An 18,329-nucleotide genomic window follows, 5' to 3' on the forward strand; every position below is an offset into this window, starting at 1 on the left:
GTTTAAAAATAGAATAAGTAAGGTAAAATAATTTTAAGTAAGGTTGTTTAAATAACTTATTAATGATTTGTATTTAGACAAAAATTTAGGTACATTTTTTAGGTGATTTTTGTATAGTTCTTAGCAAAAAATTCATCTTTTGTGGTTGTAATAAAGATTGAGAAAATTATGGATTTAAAAAAATCATAAGTAATATAGTAAAGAACCATACGAAAAGCATAAAAAAAAATGCACCTAGATTTTATGTTTTGCATTTTCGTAGTTAATCAAGTAAGTAATTAAATTGATTAATAAAATATATGTTAAAATAGTGGTTAATAACATACACTTTTCTTTCGGAAAAAACATAAAAAATACACTTTGTTAGTTAATGAAGTAATAAAAACTGTGTTACAAAAATATTCTCTCTAACAAACCGGGTGTCTAGCCCTCTTCTTTACTATAAAAAAAAAAAAAAAAATCTTTCTAACGATTCGATCCCTTATAAGTTATAACTGTGGTCGGGAGGGTGTTGAAATTACTTAATGTCAGAACTGACGTCCGAATCAGATTAAATTTGATGATAAAAGTAAAAAAAAAAAAACATTCTCTCTCTCTATATATTTTTTTAATTAAAAATAAATTGTCAGGAAAGTAATATGGTTCGTTGTATAAGTAAGGGGTGAACGGTACATATATTATCAAGTATCGATGTCACATTTATGCAAATACTGTAACATATTTTAATTTAAAATGATGTCTCAGTTTCTCTTTTTTCGAACAAAAATCAATTGTAATCGAGAAGATGTTGCATTCATGCATTCACACATTTGAGATTGTCTGAATTTAATCAAATGTCTAAAATTAAGATTAGTATTTTAAAAATTATAAAATAAAATTAAATCAGTATTTTATAAGCTATCCGATAAAGATCAGACGACCAATAATAATCACTTCAAATAACCTTTAAATGCATCAAATCCATTTCCCCTTCTCCTCTTTCATTTTCTCTCCAACCAAAGCTACCTAATAAAATAAAAAAGTTTATTCCTAATATGTTGAAATCTTTCCATCTAAACCTAAAGACAAGGCAAGTTCATGATGACTCCTTCAAAATTAGAAAATTAATAAAACCACATACCCAACCCATTCTAGATAGTTGAACAACAATTCCCTTACACATCCAAAAAAGTCAACACCTCACTAATCCACTTTTTCTCTTACCCTTTAGTAACAAAAAGAACAAAGAAAATCATTAACAATCACATAAAATAACTACAAAGTAGAGTAATTAGCGGTGTAGTATTATATATGATATATGATTAATGATTAGAATTAGGATTATAAACAGAGAAAATTATCCTAATTCTTTCTTTGCTTTCAATAGCAGCAAATGAACACTTTCCCACTCAAATCACACTTCAATTTCAATCATGCTTTTCCCTACCTCTTCCTCATGCTCCTCCTTTTCTTCATCATCATTCTTCCACCGCCGGCAACGGCACAGATACTGAATACAAAACCACCACCACCACCGGCGGTGGATAGAATTTCCAAGCTCAAATTCGACAAATCCATGGCAATTGTGTTAGTAATCTTAGTAGCTGAGTTTTTCATCCTCGGTTTTCTCTCCGTCTACACTCGTCAGTGTGCAGAACAGAGAATTAGAGGAAGATTCGATTTATCAATTCCGATCGTCGGAAGTAACCGGAGACACCGTGGACTTGATTCCGAAATCATCGAAACGTTTCCGACGTTTGTTTATTCCACCGTGAAAGGTCATAAAATTGGAAGAGCCGCGCTAGAATGCGCCGTTTGTTTAAACGAATTTCAAGATGATGAAACGCTGCGTTTGATTCCTAATTGTTGCCACGTGTTTCATCCTGAATGTATTGATGCTTGGCTTGTTAATCACTCCACGTGTCCCGTTTGTCGCGCCAATTTAATTCCAAAACCCGGATCCAATTTCGTTTCAATTCAGATTCCGGATTTGGATACATCCGATTCAGATGACCCGACCCGAAATAATACGGTTTCCGAAACCGCTGCTAGAGATACAGTTATTATTACATCTCGTTCTCCTTCTCCTAAGGTGAATTATTCGGTTACACCGAACCGGGCTCGACCGGTTCGGTCAAGTTCAACCGGGTTTAAACTTGGAAACTGGCTACCATTTCCACGGTCGCATTCTACGGGTCATTCATTGGTTCAAGAAGGGGAGAGTCATGAGCGGTTCACGTTGAGATTACCGGAGGAAGTTCGGAACCGGTTGATGGGTTCAAGTTCAACGCCGAGTTGTGGTGTTAGTTTTACTCGAGAGGGAAGTGGGAGGAGGGGTTATAGAACGAGGAGTGTGGGAAGTAGTGCTCCTGGGAGGAATTATGAGTGGTTTAACCGGCCGGACCGGAGAGGATTTTCTTGTACGCCGCCGTTTATGGGTCGAACCGGAACCGGTTCGAGTTGGTTGAAGAATAAGTCACCTGGGAAATTGGATGATGTGGGAGAACGGTCTTCTGATCACTTGTTTGAAGGTAATCGGGTTTAGTTTGTTAATTAGGTTTAATAATTTGATCAAAATTAAAATAGATTTGTTTCATTGTTAAAAAAAAATATATTACACAGTGGAAATACACATGAATTTGAACAAAGGTTTCGTGTTCATAGAAATATATTGTGTTTATTTGTTGAATTTGATGTGATTTGTTTAGGTTTTCTGGGTGGAATTACAAATAGAGATAGAATTTGTTGATGAATGTGTTTTTTTTTACAATTTGTTTTTTAATTAATTTATTGACGTTTATCATTTGTTTTATTTGTGGGATTTATCTTTTGATGAGTTTCATCACTTTTTATTGTAAAATTGAGTATTGGCTAATGATTACCAAAAACTAAAGGTCAAAAGGATAATGTAATTTATTTTGAGATGTACTTAGTAGGCTAGAACGTCACTATAGTATATATATATATATATACTCTCTTATATTGGTTACTTTTGGGGGTTAATATTTATTCTGGAACACGTATGTTGTGTTGGAGTTTAATTAATTATGGTTTGGTCCTAAGTCTCATTCTGATGACAGAGACCTAGTAATTCATCATTTTACTATGAAGGATTGTTACAGTCAGCAATCATACCTTAACGAAAATTTGAGTCTAATTGCATGATTTGAATTTGAATGATGGGAGAAATTCATAAAGGAAGACTCTTCTGAATACTACTATTTTTGCTTAAACACGCTTAACTTTTGAGTCCGACTCACTAATCGTGCTCATGTATCTGCTATGGAGAAAGGCAGAGTAGGTGACCATGGATAACCATTGTGACCTGCATGTAGAGACAATTGGAGAGGGAATAGAAGGTGGTTGGGAGTGTCCAATGGGGAGTAGTTGGTGGATGTTAAATAATATCAAGCCGGCCGGCCGGACAGTTTATAAAACTATGGGTTCACCAACTGTCATCCAATCTTAATATCAGACTCAAATAGAGCACATTCATTCAGTCATATTAATTGACTAAAGTCCCCTTAATCTCTCCATGTGTTTTACTGTCTTGACTTCATATCTGGTATACAAATTGCTACTTACTACTCTATGCCCATCAATGAATTGGGAGTATTAGAAAAGCTGTGATCATAGGTAAAACTCAAATTTCAACAAGGTCACTGTGACTAGATCATTGTGAAGTAACAGTACTCTTTAGTTAATTTGTTTCATTGAAATGATTTTTACATATGATAGAAAACATGTTGGTATGATTTCAATTATAAAAAAAAAAGGCTTCCACCACCTAATAATCATAGGTTGTTTGTTTGCTTCTGTCAAAATTTGAATAAACAAAAGTCTTGGTCTTGTATGAAATTTCCTGTCTGTTGCAAAACCAACCTCTGATTCAATATGCTGATCAATTTATCAGTTTGCTTCTGTCAAAATTTGAATAAACAAAAGTCTTGGTCTTGTATGAAATTTCCTGTCTGTTGCAAAACCAACCGCTGATTCAATATGCTGATCAATTTATCAATCAAGTGAAGTCCAAGAGAACAACAATTTGTCTTCTCAAAGACACAAGAAAGAAGTGTCACAATCAGGCCCGGCTCAGACACATGTGCAACATGTACTGTGGTACTATTACTAATAAATTTGGGGGTGCAAAAATTTATGTTATTTGCAATTTAAATCAAGGATAATTTTTTAAAAATAGTGTTTTTTTTTTAATTAAAGGGCCACTTGTAACATTTGCATTTGACCTCGAAAGGATCGGTCCCGTTCACAATCAACCTTTTATTTTCTTAGAATTTTAAATTGGACCTAATAAACACTACAAAATCAACTTTTAAACTCATCATTGCTCTCACTTATAAATATAATTATCTCTCATATTTAATGTGGGAGAGACTCTTTAACATATTTAAAAATCAAAATCTGTAACAATGCAAACAACACAGATATTGAATTTTACACAGTCATTGATCTGCAGGTTTTGCTACTTTTAAACTTTTTTGGCTGCTTAAGAAAAACTAATTTAAACTTCACACATTTTACCATTCTTAATTTCTTATAGAACTTGATAATGCTTCTCTGACAAACAAAACCAAACAAATAGAGAGAACAAGTACATGAGTGATGCGTAACGGTGTATTGCATATGACAAAATAACTTGAACCTTGGACTCATGTCATGTGTTAGCTCAATTTTATTGAAGAAAGGTCTTTTATGAACTTGAGTGCAAGAGAAGTGTGAAGAAAAATCTGCCTTATGAATAATTAGTCATTGTATTATTGAAGAATCATATAAATTTAAACGATCAAACAGAGGCGAACAAATTCTACAGAGGTTTAAGTTGCAAAATTTGAGTGAAATGTCAAATCCCTTTCAAATTTTAAAATTCGTCAAATACTTCATGAAATTTAAAAATTGTCAAATACATCTTGAATTTGTAAGACGTCTATCAAATACCTCCTGCTCTGCTTACTCCATCTGTTGTGGTGACGTGACTGTTAACTGCATATATGTGGCACCTGCCAACGTGACGCCACGTCACGAGGGGGGGTAATTTATCAGGATACACGTCATAGCGGAATAATTGATTAAATTTTGTAAAATTACAGGGCTAATTGACTGAAATTTAATTTGCATAAAAAAAGAGATCAAGAGAATGGGGGGAAACTAACCCACTTACCCCATAATTTTTACAAACTTACGATTTTAACTTCCTAACTTTATCCCCTTTTGCAAAAAGATGACCCTCCATTGATTTAACCAAGTTAACGCATATGTGACAAGTGACACACATGTCAGCATGTCTTGCCACATGGACAATAACTCACATGCCATGTCAGCATGTCTTACCACGTGGACAATGACTCACATACCATGTCATCATGGTATGCCCAAAATACTGATATGACATGTGAGTCATTGTCCAATTGGTAAGATATGGTGACATGACATGTGTCACTTGTCACATTTACGTTGACTTGATCAGGTGGTCAAAATTGCAAGTTTGCATAAATTAGGAGGCTAAAATGTACTATTTCAAAGTTAAGTGAAAATTAGGAGGTTAAAAATACAATTTAGACTCATTTATAGACTGTAGGTTCTTACGTGTATATTTGTCTCTCTATGTGCAAACTAAAAATAAATGTTAAAAGACTTGGTTAATGCTAGAGATTATTCTTTCAGAATCTTCTACTGTCCAAAAAGGAATAGAAATATTATGTACATCCCTTCCATGGCAACCTTCAGGTGGAGAAAAAGAATGGTTGAGTTGCATATATTAGGGAATTGTGGTGGTGGAGAAAAAGAACGTGGAGTGAGAGAGAACGATCAAGAAACACACAGGAAAAAAAGTCTGGAGTGAGTTTGAAAAAGTCTTGATGTTTTACGTGAGATTGTTGAAAGAAGAATGTATATGTATTTTCAACTAAAAAGTCTCACACAATCCATTAAAATCCATTCAAAGAAAGAATCAATTCAAATCTATATATTTTTGAATACCACAAGACATTTTATAAATGATGAGAAATCTTAATTGAATACCAACAGATTTCGTTGGATTGAAAAAAAAATCTTGATTGTCTTAATTGAATATCACAAGATTTAGGGGGGTGTATTGGATTAGGATTTGATAGGATTTTAAAAGACTTTTTTATGATAAAAAAATCTTGTGGTATTCAATCAAGACTTTTAGAAAAGTTAAATAAATCTTGTGGTATTCAATTAAGACAATTAAGATTTTTTTTCAAGGCAACAAAATCTGTTGGTATTCAATTGAGATTTCTTACCACTTTTAAAATGTCTATTGGTATTCAAAAGTCTATGGATTTTGATTGATTCTTCTTTGCAATGGATTTTGATGGACTTTTTAGTTGAAAATACACACAAAACACTCATCCAACAATCTCACCAAAACCCATGAGACTTTTTATAATATTTCAAGACTTTTTTTTTTCTATCTAAAGAATAGAACATTATCAATATTCTGATTTTCTTTTCACCATCAACTCCCGTTCAATCTCTTTCAAATTTCTTCATGGTGATTTTTTTTGAATGACAATGGACATGCATACAAGTGTACTCAATATTGTTTATATATATTATTGCCCATCGATTTTAATTTTTTCAATTCATTGTTGTTTTCTTTCTTTCTTATACATTATGAATCTATGATCGATTTTAATTTTTTCAATTTATTGTTGTTTTTCTTTCTTTCTTTCTTATATATTATGAATCTATGATCCATTCATAATTTTTTTCCCTGTATCTCCAAATCAAAGGAAGGGATGCACTTGTTTTTTTTTCACGTTAATTATCATTCAACTGGTTTAGTCATTGGTGTGGCAACCTTAATTTTTTTTTTCATTCACTTCTTTTTCTTTTTCACCAAGAATGGAAAGTTTTTTTCAATATTAAAAATTCATAAAGTCAGTTGAAATCTTAAAAATCTGTATTATAAAATCCATTAAAGTCTTTTAAAATCCAAATTGGAAAATCCTGATTGTAAAAAAGTATTTTAAAAAGTCTTAAAAGTCTATACAATCCTATAAAATCTTCAAGATTTTTTTTGTTAAAATTGTCCGTCAAAATCCTAATCCAATACACCCCCCTTATTTACATTTTATAAAAGTCTTGATTGAATATCTCAAGACATTTTTATTATAAAAAAGTCTTTTAAAATCCATTAAAATCTCAATTCAATACACGCTCCTAAGTCATATATCCACTTGTTTGAAATAAAAAATCGCTTGTCATAAAAAAAAAAGTCTCGCTTCCTTACCCGCATTAATTAACTAACAAAATATAGAAATTGCCGCGAATAATACAATGATTAGACTTGTCAAAATATCCAAACTATTAAATGGTCATAATAATTCATCAAAAAATAATTTCATACCATATATCCCACTCAAAATTCAATTATTGCCGCAAATACCGACCTAATTTTTTTTTCTTTTTATTATTAAAATTAAATTAAACGTGTTAAAATCGGAGTGAGATTAGCGTTTGAGTGTTTGACCTTATTATATACCAACCAAAATAAAATAAATAAATAAATCACCAAAATGGCAAAATCTTTCTCAAACTCAACTCTCTTAACACAAACCACACACCTTTAAATATAAAAAAAATCTCCACAAACTCAATCTTCACTTTCACAACATTCATTCATTCATTTTTCATCTTCAATGGCTAAACAAAAAAAACTAAAAACTCTCACAAACAATCTCAAAGACAAAGCTTCAGTAATCTACGCATTACTCTCCATCAAACGCCACGTGTCATCCATCCAACTCAACATCCTCCGTGCAACTTCCCACACCCTCTCATCTCCACCGTCCGATTCACAAATCACCGCCGTACTCACCACCGCCAACACCTCCCACACTCTCCCTCGCGCCTGCATCAACTCTCTCATGGATCGTCTTCACCGAACCAAAAACTCAACCGTCGCATTAAAATGTCTCTTCACTCTTCATAACATCACAATCAAAGGCTCTTTCATTCTTAAAGATCAATTATCTTGTTACCCTTCTTATGGTGGTTATAATTTTCTTAATCTTTCTACTTTTCGTGATGACTCGGATTTTGAATCGGTTCAACTCAGTTCTTGGGTTCGTTGGTATGCAACTATTGTCGAACAAATTTTAACCGTTTCAAGAATCTTGGGTTATTATCTAAACACTAATACTTCAACGAATTCAACAAAAGACAAAGATTTTGTATTGGGTTTACGTTTGTCGAGTTTGTCGAATGCTGATTTGTTATATAAGATAGAATGTTTGGTTGTTTTTGTTGAACAAGTTAGTGATGTTCCTGAATCATTGGAATTACAGAGAAATGAATTGGTTTATGAGATTGTGAGAATGGTTGGTGAAGATTATAGAAAAGTGCAAGGTGAGATTTTGTTCAGATTAGAAGAACTTGGGAGAAGAATTGAAGAAGATTTTGATGTGGGTGAGTTGAACGAGTTAGTGAGTTATTTGAAGAGATTAGAAGAAAGTAAAGAAAACTTGGTGCTTTTGTTTGTGAATAGGAGAAAAAATAATGGGTTTTGGGAATTGATTAAGGAGATAAAGATGAAAGGGTTGAAGAAGAAGGAGGAGATTGAAGGGAAATGGATTACGGTGGTGGTGAATAGTAGTAACACGGTGGTGACTGAGTTGACTCGGTTTACAAATCCGTTTCTTGAACCGGGACAATATTTGCAGGTCCCACCAAATTTTGCAACGGTAAGGTGACATATGGCAACGGTCGTTTTACTTTTCTTTTTTTGTCTGTAAAAATATTCAACAAAGTTGAGTTGGTCTATCTTTTTCTTTTGTATTTTTTTGAATATTTTTTCTACTTTTTATTTTGGAATTTGCACCTTCCAGTTGGAGGGAGGTGTGATGAAATTCTTTTTGTTGATTTTTTTTTGGAGTGGGGTTCTCTGCGGTTGTGTGCATAATTAAAGTGGAAACCTAGTATATACAGATTATAACTTTTGTAACTTTTACTTTCTCTTATTATTTATCTATAGAAATATAAAAAATACAAAATAAGTCATTGGATCGAGTGATTAATAAGTTTTACCAAAAGAATGAATTTCGGAAAAATCCGAGTTCTATTCTTGAGTGGAGCAATTTTTTGTCAAACTTTACTTACCTGGCAGCCGAACTTTTCTAGAGCCACTTTCGTCTAGAAACCAAAGAGTTATAAACCAAAAGAAAAAAAATTATAAAAATACAATAACGATCACCAGTTCATCACATTAATATTTTTTGGGTCTTGCTAACGAGTGTCCCGGGAACACTCTTTAAGCATTCCATTTAAAAAAAAAATTAATTCAAAAAATTAAATACTACAATTTAAGGTCTTAAAGAGTGCTCTGGAGGTACTCGTTAATATTTGCCATATTTTTTTTTGTTTTAACCCTTTAAGAGAATAATGTTATAGTAATTTGAAATTTGACTGTGAGTTAGATAAAATCTAACTAAAAATCAAACGAGTATCTTACTATTAAATTGAGGGAGCAAGAGTTCAATGACTAATTTGGTATAGTATTAAAAATAATTTATAAGCTCTCTATACTATATTTGGTAATTAATTATTAGAGAGATAGAAAAGTGATTGAGTTTAAAAATTTAATGAACTTTATTTAAAGAAGAAATATTTGGGAGAACATGAGATGAAATCTTTGAGAGAACATAAGATCAATTACCAAGTAAAATTATTTTTCCTCATATTTAATTTATCTTCTAGTTAAACTCTGAAATATCATATTTCTCAAGAAAATGGAGAAAGGAATGGGGAGAAATGGGTTTCCGTAACATCTATGGTTTCAATTTTGGTCATGTTGGATAAACAAGGTTGGAATTTCGTAACTAACCCGAATGCTACTGTTTCGAAGGTTTTCAAAGTTAAATATTTTTGAAATGGGAATTTTCTAGGAGCGTCTTGGGACATAATCAATCTTGATTATGTGTGGCGAAGCATTTGGTCATCTCGAACTTTGTTAAAACATGGTTACAGCTGGAAAATAGGTGACGGCTCCTTAATTCCAATTGAAAACACACATCTTGGCTAAGAAATGAGCAAAATACACTCATTACCACCACTGCCAGCCACTTCACGCAAAACAACAATGTGAGTAGCCTTATTGATAATTTCACAGGTTGTTGGAATAATGAGTTGGTGCATGAGAAATGAAAAACCAGTAATCTCTAATGGTCTAGATAAAGCTATAAGACAAAGTAGATAAAGCTAGTAATGAGAAATGTTGATTAAAAATTTGCACCCCTGTATCACGTCGGAGCACTGCCACTAATATCAACGATGATATTCATACACCTCATATCGACAACACTCATCAAAGTCGACCTAAAGATAAGACTATTAAGAACTCTAGCTTCAAGCCTATCAACAAAAATGTACTCTTCACAGGTCACTCAGAAAATAGAACGTTAGTCCAAAAGCTCGACTATAGGGTTTAAACTCACATACGCAAAAAAAAGGCTCATAAGCAGATGAAAGAGGCATATATATATTAAGACTATTTTTAGGGCTTCACTTATTGACCCGACCCTAAAAATGATCCATCAGCTAAATCCAAATATTAGTTGGTGATCTGCAGTTGGTCCTCCGAGTTAGTGATTGACCACTTGTTTACACGAGATGTAGCCTTCTCTGCCTGTAGCAAAAAATGCAATTAATCAGAAAACTATATCTTATAGTAATACACAAAACCGTATGATTAATTAAAATGTGACACTGATAGAAACATGGATCATGAAGTGGGCCTTGACTTTAAGCCCAAACCTAAGATATGGAGAGCATGGCTATATAAGTTGTTCCGATGAATTTGTCAGTGATCCAGAATCTATCATTTTCTCCTTTTGAATCTCTTCTCTCATCCTTCCGATCTCTTCACTCAGGTTTGGGCCTAAAGTCAATGTCCACTTCATGATCCATGTTTCTATCAGACACGATATATAATATATAATAAGTTGAAGTGTAAATATATACCTCCTTTTTCCAATCACATCTTGCTGTTACTATGATGAGTATCAATGTTTGGATTGCTGTACCACCAAATATCATACCAGCCCATATCCCCTGCAGTCACCATAAATAAATGTCATCCAAATTAAAATACATATGAGTGACCATTAGACAAATGGCTATATTGCAATTTTCATAAATTTGTGATTTTGACCTAATTTTTATAATAGCAATTTTGCCGCTTAACTTTAGTCCCTTTTGCAAAAGATCGATATCACTGATTTTGAAAAATCAACGCATATGTGGACAGTGACTCACATTACATGTTGATGTGACATGTGAGTCATGATCCACGTTTGCGTGATTTAATCAAAATCAGTGGAGAGTTGACCTTTTGCAAAGAGACTAAAATTAACGGTAAAAAAGACTATTATAGAAGTTAGGACATCAAAATTATTTGTGAAATTTAAGACAAAAAAAAATGCAATTTAGCCTAGACAGATTAAAGTTGTGGTGGCAATTAGTGATTAATAATTAAATCATAGAACTTACTTCAACACCAGTGTGGAAAACCCATCCCATGAGAATTCCAAGTGGGAGACCAATTAAATAGTAGCATCCTATATTTATGTATGCCACAGATACTTGCCAGCCCGAACCAACAGCAACTCCTGTAATATTTTATTACAATAGTATATCAAATTAATTAATGTATATAATAAAATTATTTTATGTTTTATCCTGTTTTTATTATTATTAATTACCTGACAAAATAGGTTGAACACTATTTAGAAGAATGGTGACTGCCAATAGAATTGACATATCATTAACAGCTTCAAGCACAGAAGAGCTGGTTGTGAAAAGGTATGCAAATTGTCTATGGAATATCATTATCAGAACACAGAAGATGAAACCAATAACTGTTGATTGTGCCACTGATACTTGCATTGCAAATTTTGCTGATTTCCCTTTTCCTGCTCCCAGTTCATTTGCCACCCTTACACTGCAAATCAACAACATAGTCAAATCGGTTTTCTTCTGTCAAGTATCTGCCGCATTCATGCATTTGGTGCATATGTAGTCCTTGAATCGAAATCAGACAGTTCAAATTTTAAATATCCATCTATAACGTTTTTAAAAATAAAGAATATACAACATAGTATATATTTCCTCCGTCCCAAAATATAAGCAAAAGTTGGTCAACAAAAATAAATGTATTTGGTCCAAATCTTTAACCAAATACATCAAGTTTATTTGACTCACTTTTACTTATATTTTGGGACGGAGTAATACATAGATATATATAAAGTCAACATAGTATGTACCCAAAAAAAGTCAACATAGTAAAAAAAATTCTTCAATGAAACTGATGATCGAACACAGGATCTCTGATATATTATCTAAATTTTTTATCATTAGACCAAACCTAAGTGACTTTATAGTGGAATTACTAAAGTATTATACTTAAAAAATAAAAAATAAAAAGATAGACATTTTTTTTTCAAAGTGAAACACGTTTGGTAAAGAATTCCAAAGTTCTTATTCTTCTTTCATACCTAATAGGAAAAAAAAATTGGGTGAGAAATTTATAGCTACATTACATATCATCAATTTTTCTGACACACCAATATGCAATGATATCATAATGATGGGCTAAGAGGATACAGTACACAAAATAAATAAATAGCGTACCCGGTACCAGCAAAAAAAGCAAGTGGGATCATCATTTCCCATCCATTGATAGTCATGCTGCAAAACAAATTAAATCCAGCACATTAGTCAAGTTTTTTAAGAAAAACATACTGTAAAAATATGCAAATCAAACTTAAACAAATCAAATAATATCTCCATTGATAAATTTAAGATATTTTGTGATGAGAGTAAGTTCTTTTCCTAGGTCCTTACTTAATAAAGAACAAAAAATTTAATGGAGTTTTATTTTCACTATTTTATAAAATATTTTAAAATTTGACAGTTTTTATTTGAAATATAATAATATGGCATGTTTTAAAAAGAAGTTGACGTTGCAGCAGTTACTTAAGTGACTTGCCACGTCAGCTTTGATTTTGTCAAAATTGTCTTTTTATAAAATGAGATAAAGATAGGGATTAGAAGTGCTATTTTGAAATTAAAGGGTTAAAATTGTAAGTTTGTGAAACTTAAGAGGCCAAAAATACAATTAAGCCTATCTTTTATATTATAAGCTTGTATACACAAGTAAATTCTAAACCCTAATTTGTTTTTCCTGTTTTCCCTCCATTTTATCTTGCAATTTTTATTAAAAAATAATACAATTTTGTCTTGACTAGGATTTGAACCCGCAACCCTTTGGTGCAAGGCAATATTTTCAACCACTATGCCAAGTATACCAATTGTGATTAACATTATGTGCAATAATTGATAAGCCCCATCAATTTTAAAAGTATACCATATCAAAATTATTGTTGACTATATTATTCATCACAAAATATTTTTATGTCTTTCCTGATCAATGATTTTTTTCTACCGGATCATAAATTTAGAAAATAATTATCATGTGAGATTTGGAAAGTTATTATCACATGTAATTTGGAAAGTTATTATCAAACTTAATTCTGCTAAATCAATTTTTTTTTAATACAACCATAGTCATGTCACTAATCACATTCATTATTTTGATTTTAACATTGCAGATTTAATATTAACCGATGATCAATTGATACAATATGCACTAGCAGACCAATTGTGATTTAAATTATGTCCACAAAGTGTTAAGCTCCATCAACTTTCATAGGAAATATTTCACACGACAATTAAGCACCATCAATTTTCATTGCACAATTTAAACAATTAAAAATCGATAATCTCTTATATTATAAGCTTGCTAACATAAGCTAACCCTAAACCTAATTTTTTTCCCCTCTCATTTTCTCTTTCTTTTTATTGCAGCTTTATATTAAAAAAATACAGATTTGTCATCGAACTTGCATCCCTTACTTACAATAAAACCTTTCAACCGCTAAAACATGTGCTTCAATTATGAAAGAATTTAGGAATCCTAATATGTTAACTCTGTTTTCAATAAATTTGAACGACGAAATTAATCACAATTTTTATTTATTTATGGATGTCTACTTAAGTTTATGTTCTTGATCATGTTTTTAATTTTTAACCTTTAATTATCATCAATTTTTTAACCTTTAGTTATCAGCAATTTTTTTTAATAAGTAAACAAAACGATGGGGGTCCAAAATTATTTAAAAAATATATAAAATATAAAATAAGCACATAAAACAAATATAGAATAATTAGTCCATGAAATTTCCTATACTACTCTTATTGAAAATGCTCTTAGAATTTTTGTATTTTATTTTTTATCGTTACATATTACACCTAATTAGACCCATGCACCGCATGGGTCAAAGTTCTAGTTATTTATCACTTTCTTTTCTTTTATTCCTTTAATATTTTTTTCTCCATATCATTAATAAAGAATAATCTTATAAAATAACCCATAATTTTTCTTTCCTATTAGTACTAATTTACTACTACTCTACTGCCAGTACTTGTGAAAAAATATTACAGTAATAACTTACCATACAGACAAGGCATCGACAGCAATGGTGGCATTCTTCAACTGACCAGTCATAAGTAGCAGTATCCTGTAGTACCAATTCTCCAAACTGCACAAATCACCAATAATTAACTAGATTCCAACAACTACTAAGTTGCAAGTGATTTAAGCTCCACCATTTTAATTAGGTTCCCTATTGTAGGTAGAAATATAATCTCACCTACTTATTACATACTTTATAACTCATTCATTCCGTCACCAAATCATTCTTATAACTCAAAAATATTATTTATAGAGAATCATTTTTAGCACATTATATATACCCTTACAAACTAAATTTGTTTGGTAATAGTTGTTTTGCGACTAGCCTATAACTTTATACTGGTTTGTAGTGCTTTTTGAAAGGAAAAAGATTTGTTAAGTAATTTAGTGGTTAGAAAATCCACCTTAAAAATGAATAAGTGAAGTGTCCGGATTCGAACCTGGGCTCCTACACGTAATGTTCCTACCAACTAAGCTCACGGACACATTTTTTAAAATATTATTATGAGCTTAAAAAAAATTGTATCTAGTTCGATGATTGATTAATCCGAAGGGATCAATCTCATCGCCCACTTGCGGGAGTCCCGTTTAAAGCCAGAGTTTTTACTCTATAGCACACAAAAATTGACATTAAAGAAAATCGAACATGAGACCATGAGAGGAGCACACTTTGAAATCTCAAGTCAACAACACTGAACCAATCCACGTGGGTTTTCTTTCAAGAATATAAAATTAAACTCTTACCATCGAACAACTGACACATGCACCTTTTAAATAACTTATGAATTTGTTCAACCACCAATTTAATCACACTACTTTCAAATTCAATGAACAATTTATCACTGTCAGCAAACTTAAATTCCAACTATAAAGAAAGTGTCAGTGATCAAAGTGTGTTAATTTAATTACTACAGCTAAGAGATAGATAGAGTAGAGAGATATGTTAATTACCAAAGCATGACCCCAGAAGCAAAAGAGAGTTTGAAAAAATCCCATAATCCAGAAAAAGCTTCAATTGAAAAACCAGTCCAAGTTAAAGGACACCCTCCAAAAACAGTATAACCCAACATACCAAAAACCAATATCCACCAAGAAACATCCAAAGCAATAGCAGCACCAATAAGTCCAAAATCCCAAACAAAAACCATCAACCAACTAAGTAACACATTAATCACCAAACCAATCAAAGAAACCCAAGCAATAACACTTGTTTTGAGTTGACATTGTAGAAACCTTTGAAGAGGAAATTGAAATGCAAAACTGAAATGCAAAGGTATAAACCATATAGCTACAACACCAGTCCATTCTGCTACTTCATCTGGTTGTCCTATAAATTTGAGAATTGGCGCGGCGAAAATGTAAAATGGTAATAATAGAAAACAACATAGGAATAGAACAATCCATGATCTTTGTAGATATATTCCTAACATGTTATATCTTTTTGCTCCGAATGCTTGTCCGCATAGTGTTTCCAACGCGCTCGCCATTCCTAACTATATTAAATATCGTCGTCACAAACAAAGAAAAACACAAATTAATCTATCAAATCATTGATTTGTGTTAAAGGAATATGGAAGAATTAGAACTAAACATAAACTTTGAAAGCAAATAATAATGTGTTTGAGTCTGGACGAGAAAACGCCAATTCAAACATAGACACTTTTTGGTATGGCTATTCAGAAAATGATTGTTTGGTATGGTTATTCAAAACATAGAATTTTTTATTTGAAATGGTTTTTTAATTATTTTCTACTCAGATTCTCATTTTCTATTAAATTTGTTAATAACGGATGAAATTTTTTTGTGTTTATTTATAAAATTAAAAATAATTTTTCAGATGAAAATGTTGTATCAAACAAGAACTTAATTTGCTTTGTAAGTGGTTATTGAATTCATAAAAATTAATTCAATTTTCCCTAGACTGTAATTTTCTAAAAGCTATAGTGTGCAGCTTTTGCAAAATTACAAAATTACAGTGTTACCGTAATTCTGATACATCTAACGAAATATCAAATGATACCAAATTACAATAGCAATTTAATTGATTCCGACAAAGAATTGCAAAGTTTTTCTACTTTTCGTGAATATAGTACAAAGCTTTACTTTATTAACTGTATTTACTCACTTTATTGCAACAATATTAAAGTTTGCAGCATAAAGCAATCATTATGAGAACAAATGTTAGTATACTCATTCCGTTTCTAATTATAAGAAAAATCGAGTTAAAGAAATTTGATATATAATAATAGGTTAAAAATTTTACCAGATACATCAATTTTTTGTAACTAAATTTTGCTTATACTAATTAGTAACGGAGAGAATATGAACGAATGACTGGTTGGTAGGACTTACAAGGAGGCCAAAATTGAAGCCAACAATGACGGTGTTGGCGATAGACATGGCAGCGAGTTGAACTTCACCGAGATGACCAGCAAAAGCTTGAGTAACGACGTTCATGGTGAACGATGCTACACGACTGAAAATAGAGGGACCAACAATAAGCCATAGTTTCTTAGTTTCAATCCATAATTTCTTACCAAATTCTTGTTCTTCATCTTCCTCTTCTGTTTGAATTTCTTGAATGGTTGATATTTCTTTTGACAATAGTGATTGGATAAGATTGTCATTTTCATTCTCTCTATCGATGCTACCCATGATTATGATGATTTTAGAACAAGAACAAATAGAACCTCTCGTACAAGAAATAAACACTATTAAGAAAAGAGTGTGTGAGGTGCAAAATTTGGAATTGAATTGTTCCAGCAGTCGCAGGTTGGTTACGTATATAAAAAGGACAATACGGATTTGGTTTTAAGCCTTCAAAACTCTTTTTAACTTTTTCCTATTCTTCACGTTTATTTTTGGGTATACTATTTTTTTTTTCCCTTTTCTTCTCTTTCCCTTTATTCATATTATTTCCGTTCATGAATTTATACTATTAAGACAAATGATATTTCCAGCTCAAAATTTTGATATTAACTGTCTGTTTTGATTGATTTATTTTTTAGCTTATATAAAACAGTTTATGTAAATAAATAAGTTATTATTACAAGTTTTTTAAGGTATAAGTAAAAAAAAAGGTTTTCAAGATAATTTATGATAAAACAGTTTATAAAGATACAATTTTTGTCGATGAAAACTTATGTATTGACACAAAAATTTATTTATTTACATAAATTATTTTCATAAGCTAAAAAATAAGTCAAATTCAAACTGCCCTAAATACAATATCATTTCAGTTTTGTTAACCTTTTACGTGCAAGTGGCATAAGATATGGACTCTTAAACATATGGTCATGATAAGTTTCATCTTTAACTTTTAGGTATGAATAAAAGTTTTTGTGAGAGAAAATAATCCACTTTTATGTCTAATAACTGAATTCAGTCACGGGACAACAGCAGCAAATTTATTTTTTTTTATATGCGCAATTTTATATATTTACATATATGTGGTCCTTTTCTTTTTTGAAACAATAGAATGTGGTCCTTTAGATAAGCATTGAATTAAAGGAGGATAAAAATTAATTTTCAAGGGTAAAAAATGACATATTTCAAAAGTCAGGGGATAAAAATACATTCCTTTTTAAATGAGTAAAAGAGAAAAAAAATTGAAAAAGAATTTTTTAGAAATTAAAATTATATTTAATTTTAAATTTTTGTCAAATTGTTTAATGGTTAAATTCACACACTTTAATATATAAATGTAATAAATTTATCGAGACATTTTTTGCACTTTGGGACCTTGATAAAACCAAAGAAAGGCATGAGAGTTAGACAC

The 18,329-nt window shown here is 31.4% G+C and overlaps 3 protein-coding genes across 4 annotated transcripts; 2 read left to right on the forward strand and 1 right to left on the reverse strand.

Moving 5' to 3' along the window:
* The first annotated feature begins 1,011 nt into the window (after positions 1-1,011).
* LOC123918052 (RING-H2 finger protein ATL11-like) lies at positions 1,012-3,821 on the forward strand. Of its 2 annotated transcripts, XR_006812684.1 has the most exons (3): positions 1,012-2,510; positions 3,272-3,349; positions 3,433-3,821. XR_006812684.1 is itself a non-coding variant. In XM_045969987.1 (1 exon), exon 1 carries the CDS (start codon positions 1,373-1,375, stop codon positions 2,522-2,524), a length of 1,152 nt encoding a protein of 383 aa, XP_045825943.1. In that variant the 5' UTR covers positions 1,015-1,372; the 3' UTR covers positions 2,525-2,732. The 2 variants fall into 2 exon arrangements, 1 of the variants encoding a protein (XP_045825943.1); XM_045969987.1 differs by lacking the exons at positions 3,272-3,349; positions 3,433-3,821 and having other exon boundaries at positions 1,015-2,732.
* Positions 3,822-7,474: 3,653 nt separating this feature from the next.
* On the forward strand, positions 7,475-8,965 carry LOC123917405 (putative clathrin assembly protein At4g40080). Its single transcript, XM_045969107.1, has one exon. It carries the CDS (start codon positions 7,662-7,664, stop codon positions 8,712-8,714), a length of 1,053 nt encoding a protein of 350 aa, XP_045825063.1. The 5' UTR covers positions 7,475-7,661; the 3' UTR covers positions 8,715-8,965.
* A 1,257-nt stretch (positions 8,966-10,222) lies between these two features.
* Positions 10,223-17,415, reverse strand: LOC123917318 (protein DETOXIFICATION 27-like). Its single transcript, XM_045969010.1, has 8 exons — positions 16,904-17,415; positions 15,503-16,044; positions 14,532-14,618; positions 12,649-12,705; positions 11,721-11,959; positions 11,509-11,627; positions 10,981-11,070; positions 10,223-10,645 (listed from the first exon to the last, which is right to left on the reverse strand). Exons 1-8 carry the CDS (start codon positions 17,204-17,206, stop codon positions 10,571-10,573), a joined length of 1,512 nt encoding a protein of 503 aa, XP_045824966.1. The 5' UTR covers positions 17,207-17,415; the 3' UTR covers positions 10,223-10,570.
* Between the last annotated feature and the right edge of the window lie 914 nt (positions 17,416-18,329).

The sequence above is a fragment of the Trifolium pratense genome, linkage group LG3, assembly GCF_020283565.1.
Source record: "Trifolium pratense cultivar HEN17-A07 linkage group LG3, ARS_RC_1.1, whole genome shotgun sequence".
In the NCBI taxonomy this organism is placed as follows: Eukaryota; Viridiplantae; Streptophyta; class Magnoliopsida; order Fabales; family Fabaceae; genus Trifolium; species Trifolium pratense.

Coding starts and splice junctions, on each gene's coding strand:
- LOC123917318 (XM_045969010.1), bottom strand. CDS start 17,206: ATGGGTAGCATCGATAGAGAGAATGAAAATGACAATCTTATCCAATCA. Junction 11,960..12,648: donor GCTTTTTTTGCTGGTACCGG/GTACGCTATTTA, acceptor GTTGATTTGCAG/TGTAAGGGTGGCAAATGAAC. Junction 11,071..11,508: donor TTTTCCACACTGGTGTTGAA/GTAAGTTCTATG, acceptor TGGTGACTGCAG/GGGATATGGGCTGGTATGAT.
- LOC123917405 (XM_045969107.1), top strand. CDS start 7,662: ATGGCTAAACAAAAAAAACTAAAAACTCTCACAAACAATCTCAAAGAC.
- LOC123918052 (XM_045969987.1), top strand. CDS start 1,373: ATGAACACTTTCCCACTCAAATCACACTTCAATTTCAATCATGCTTTT.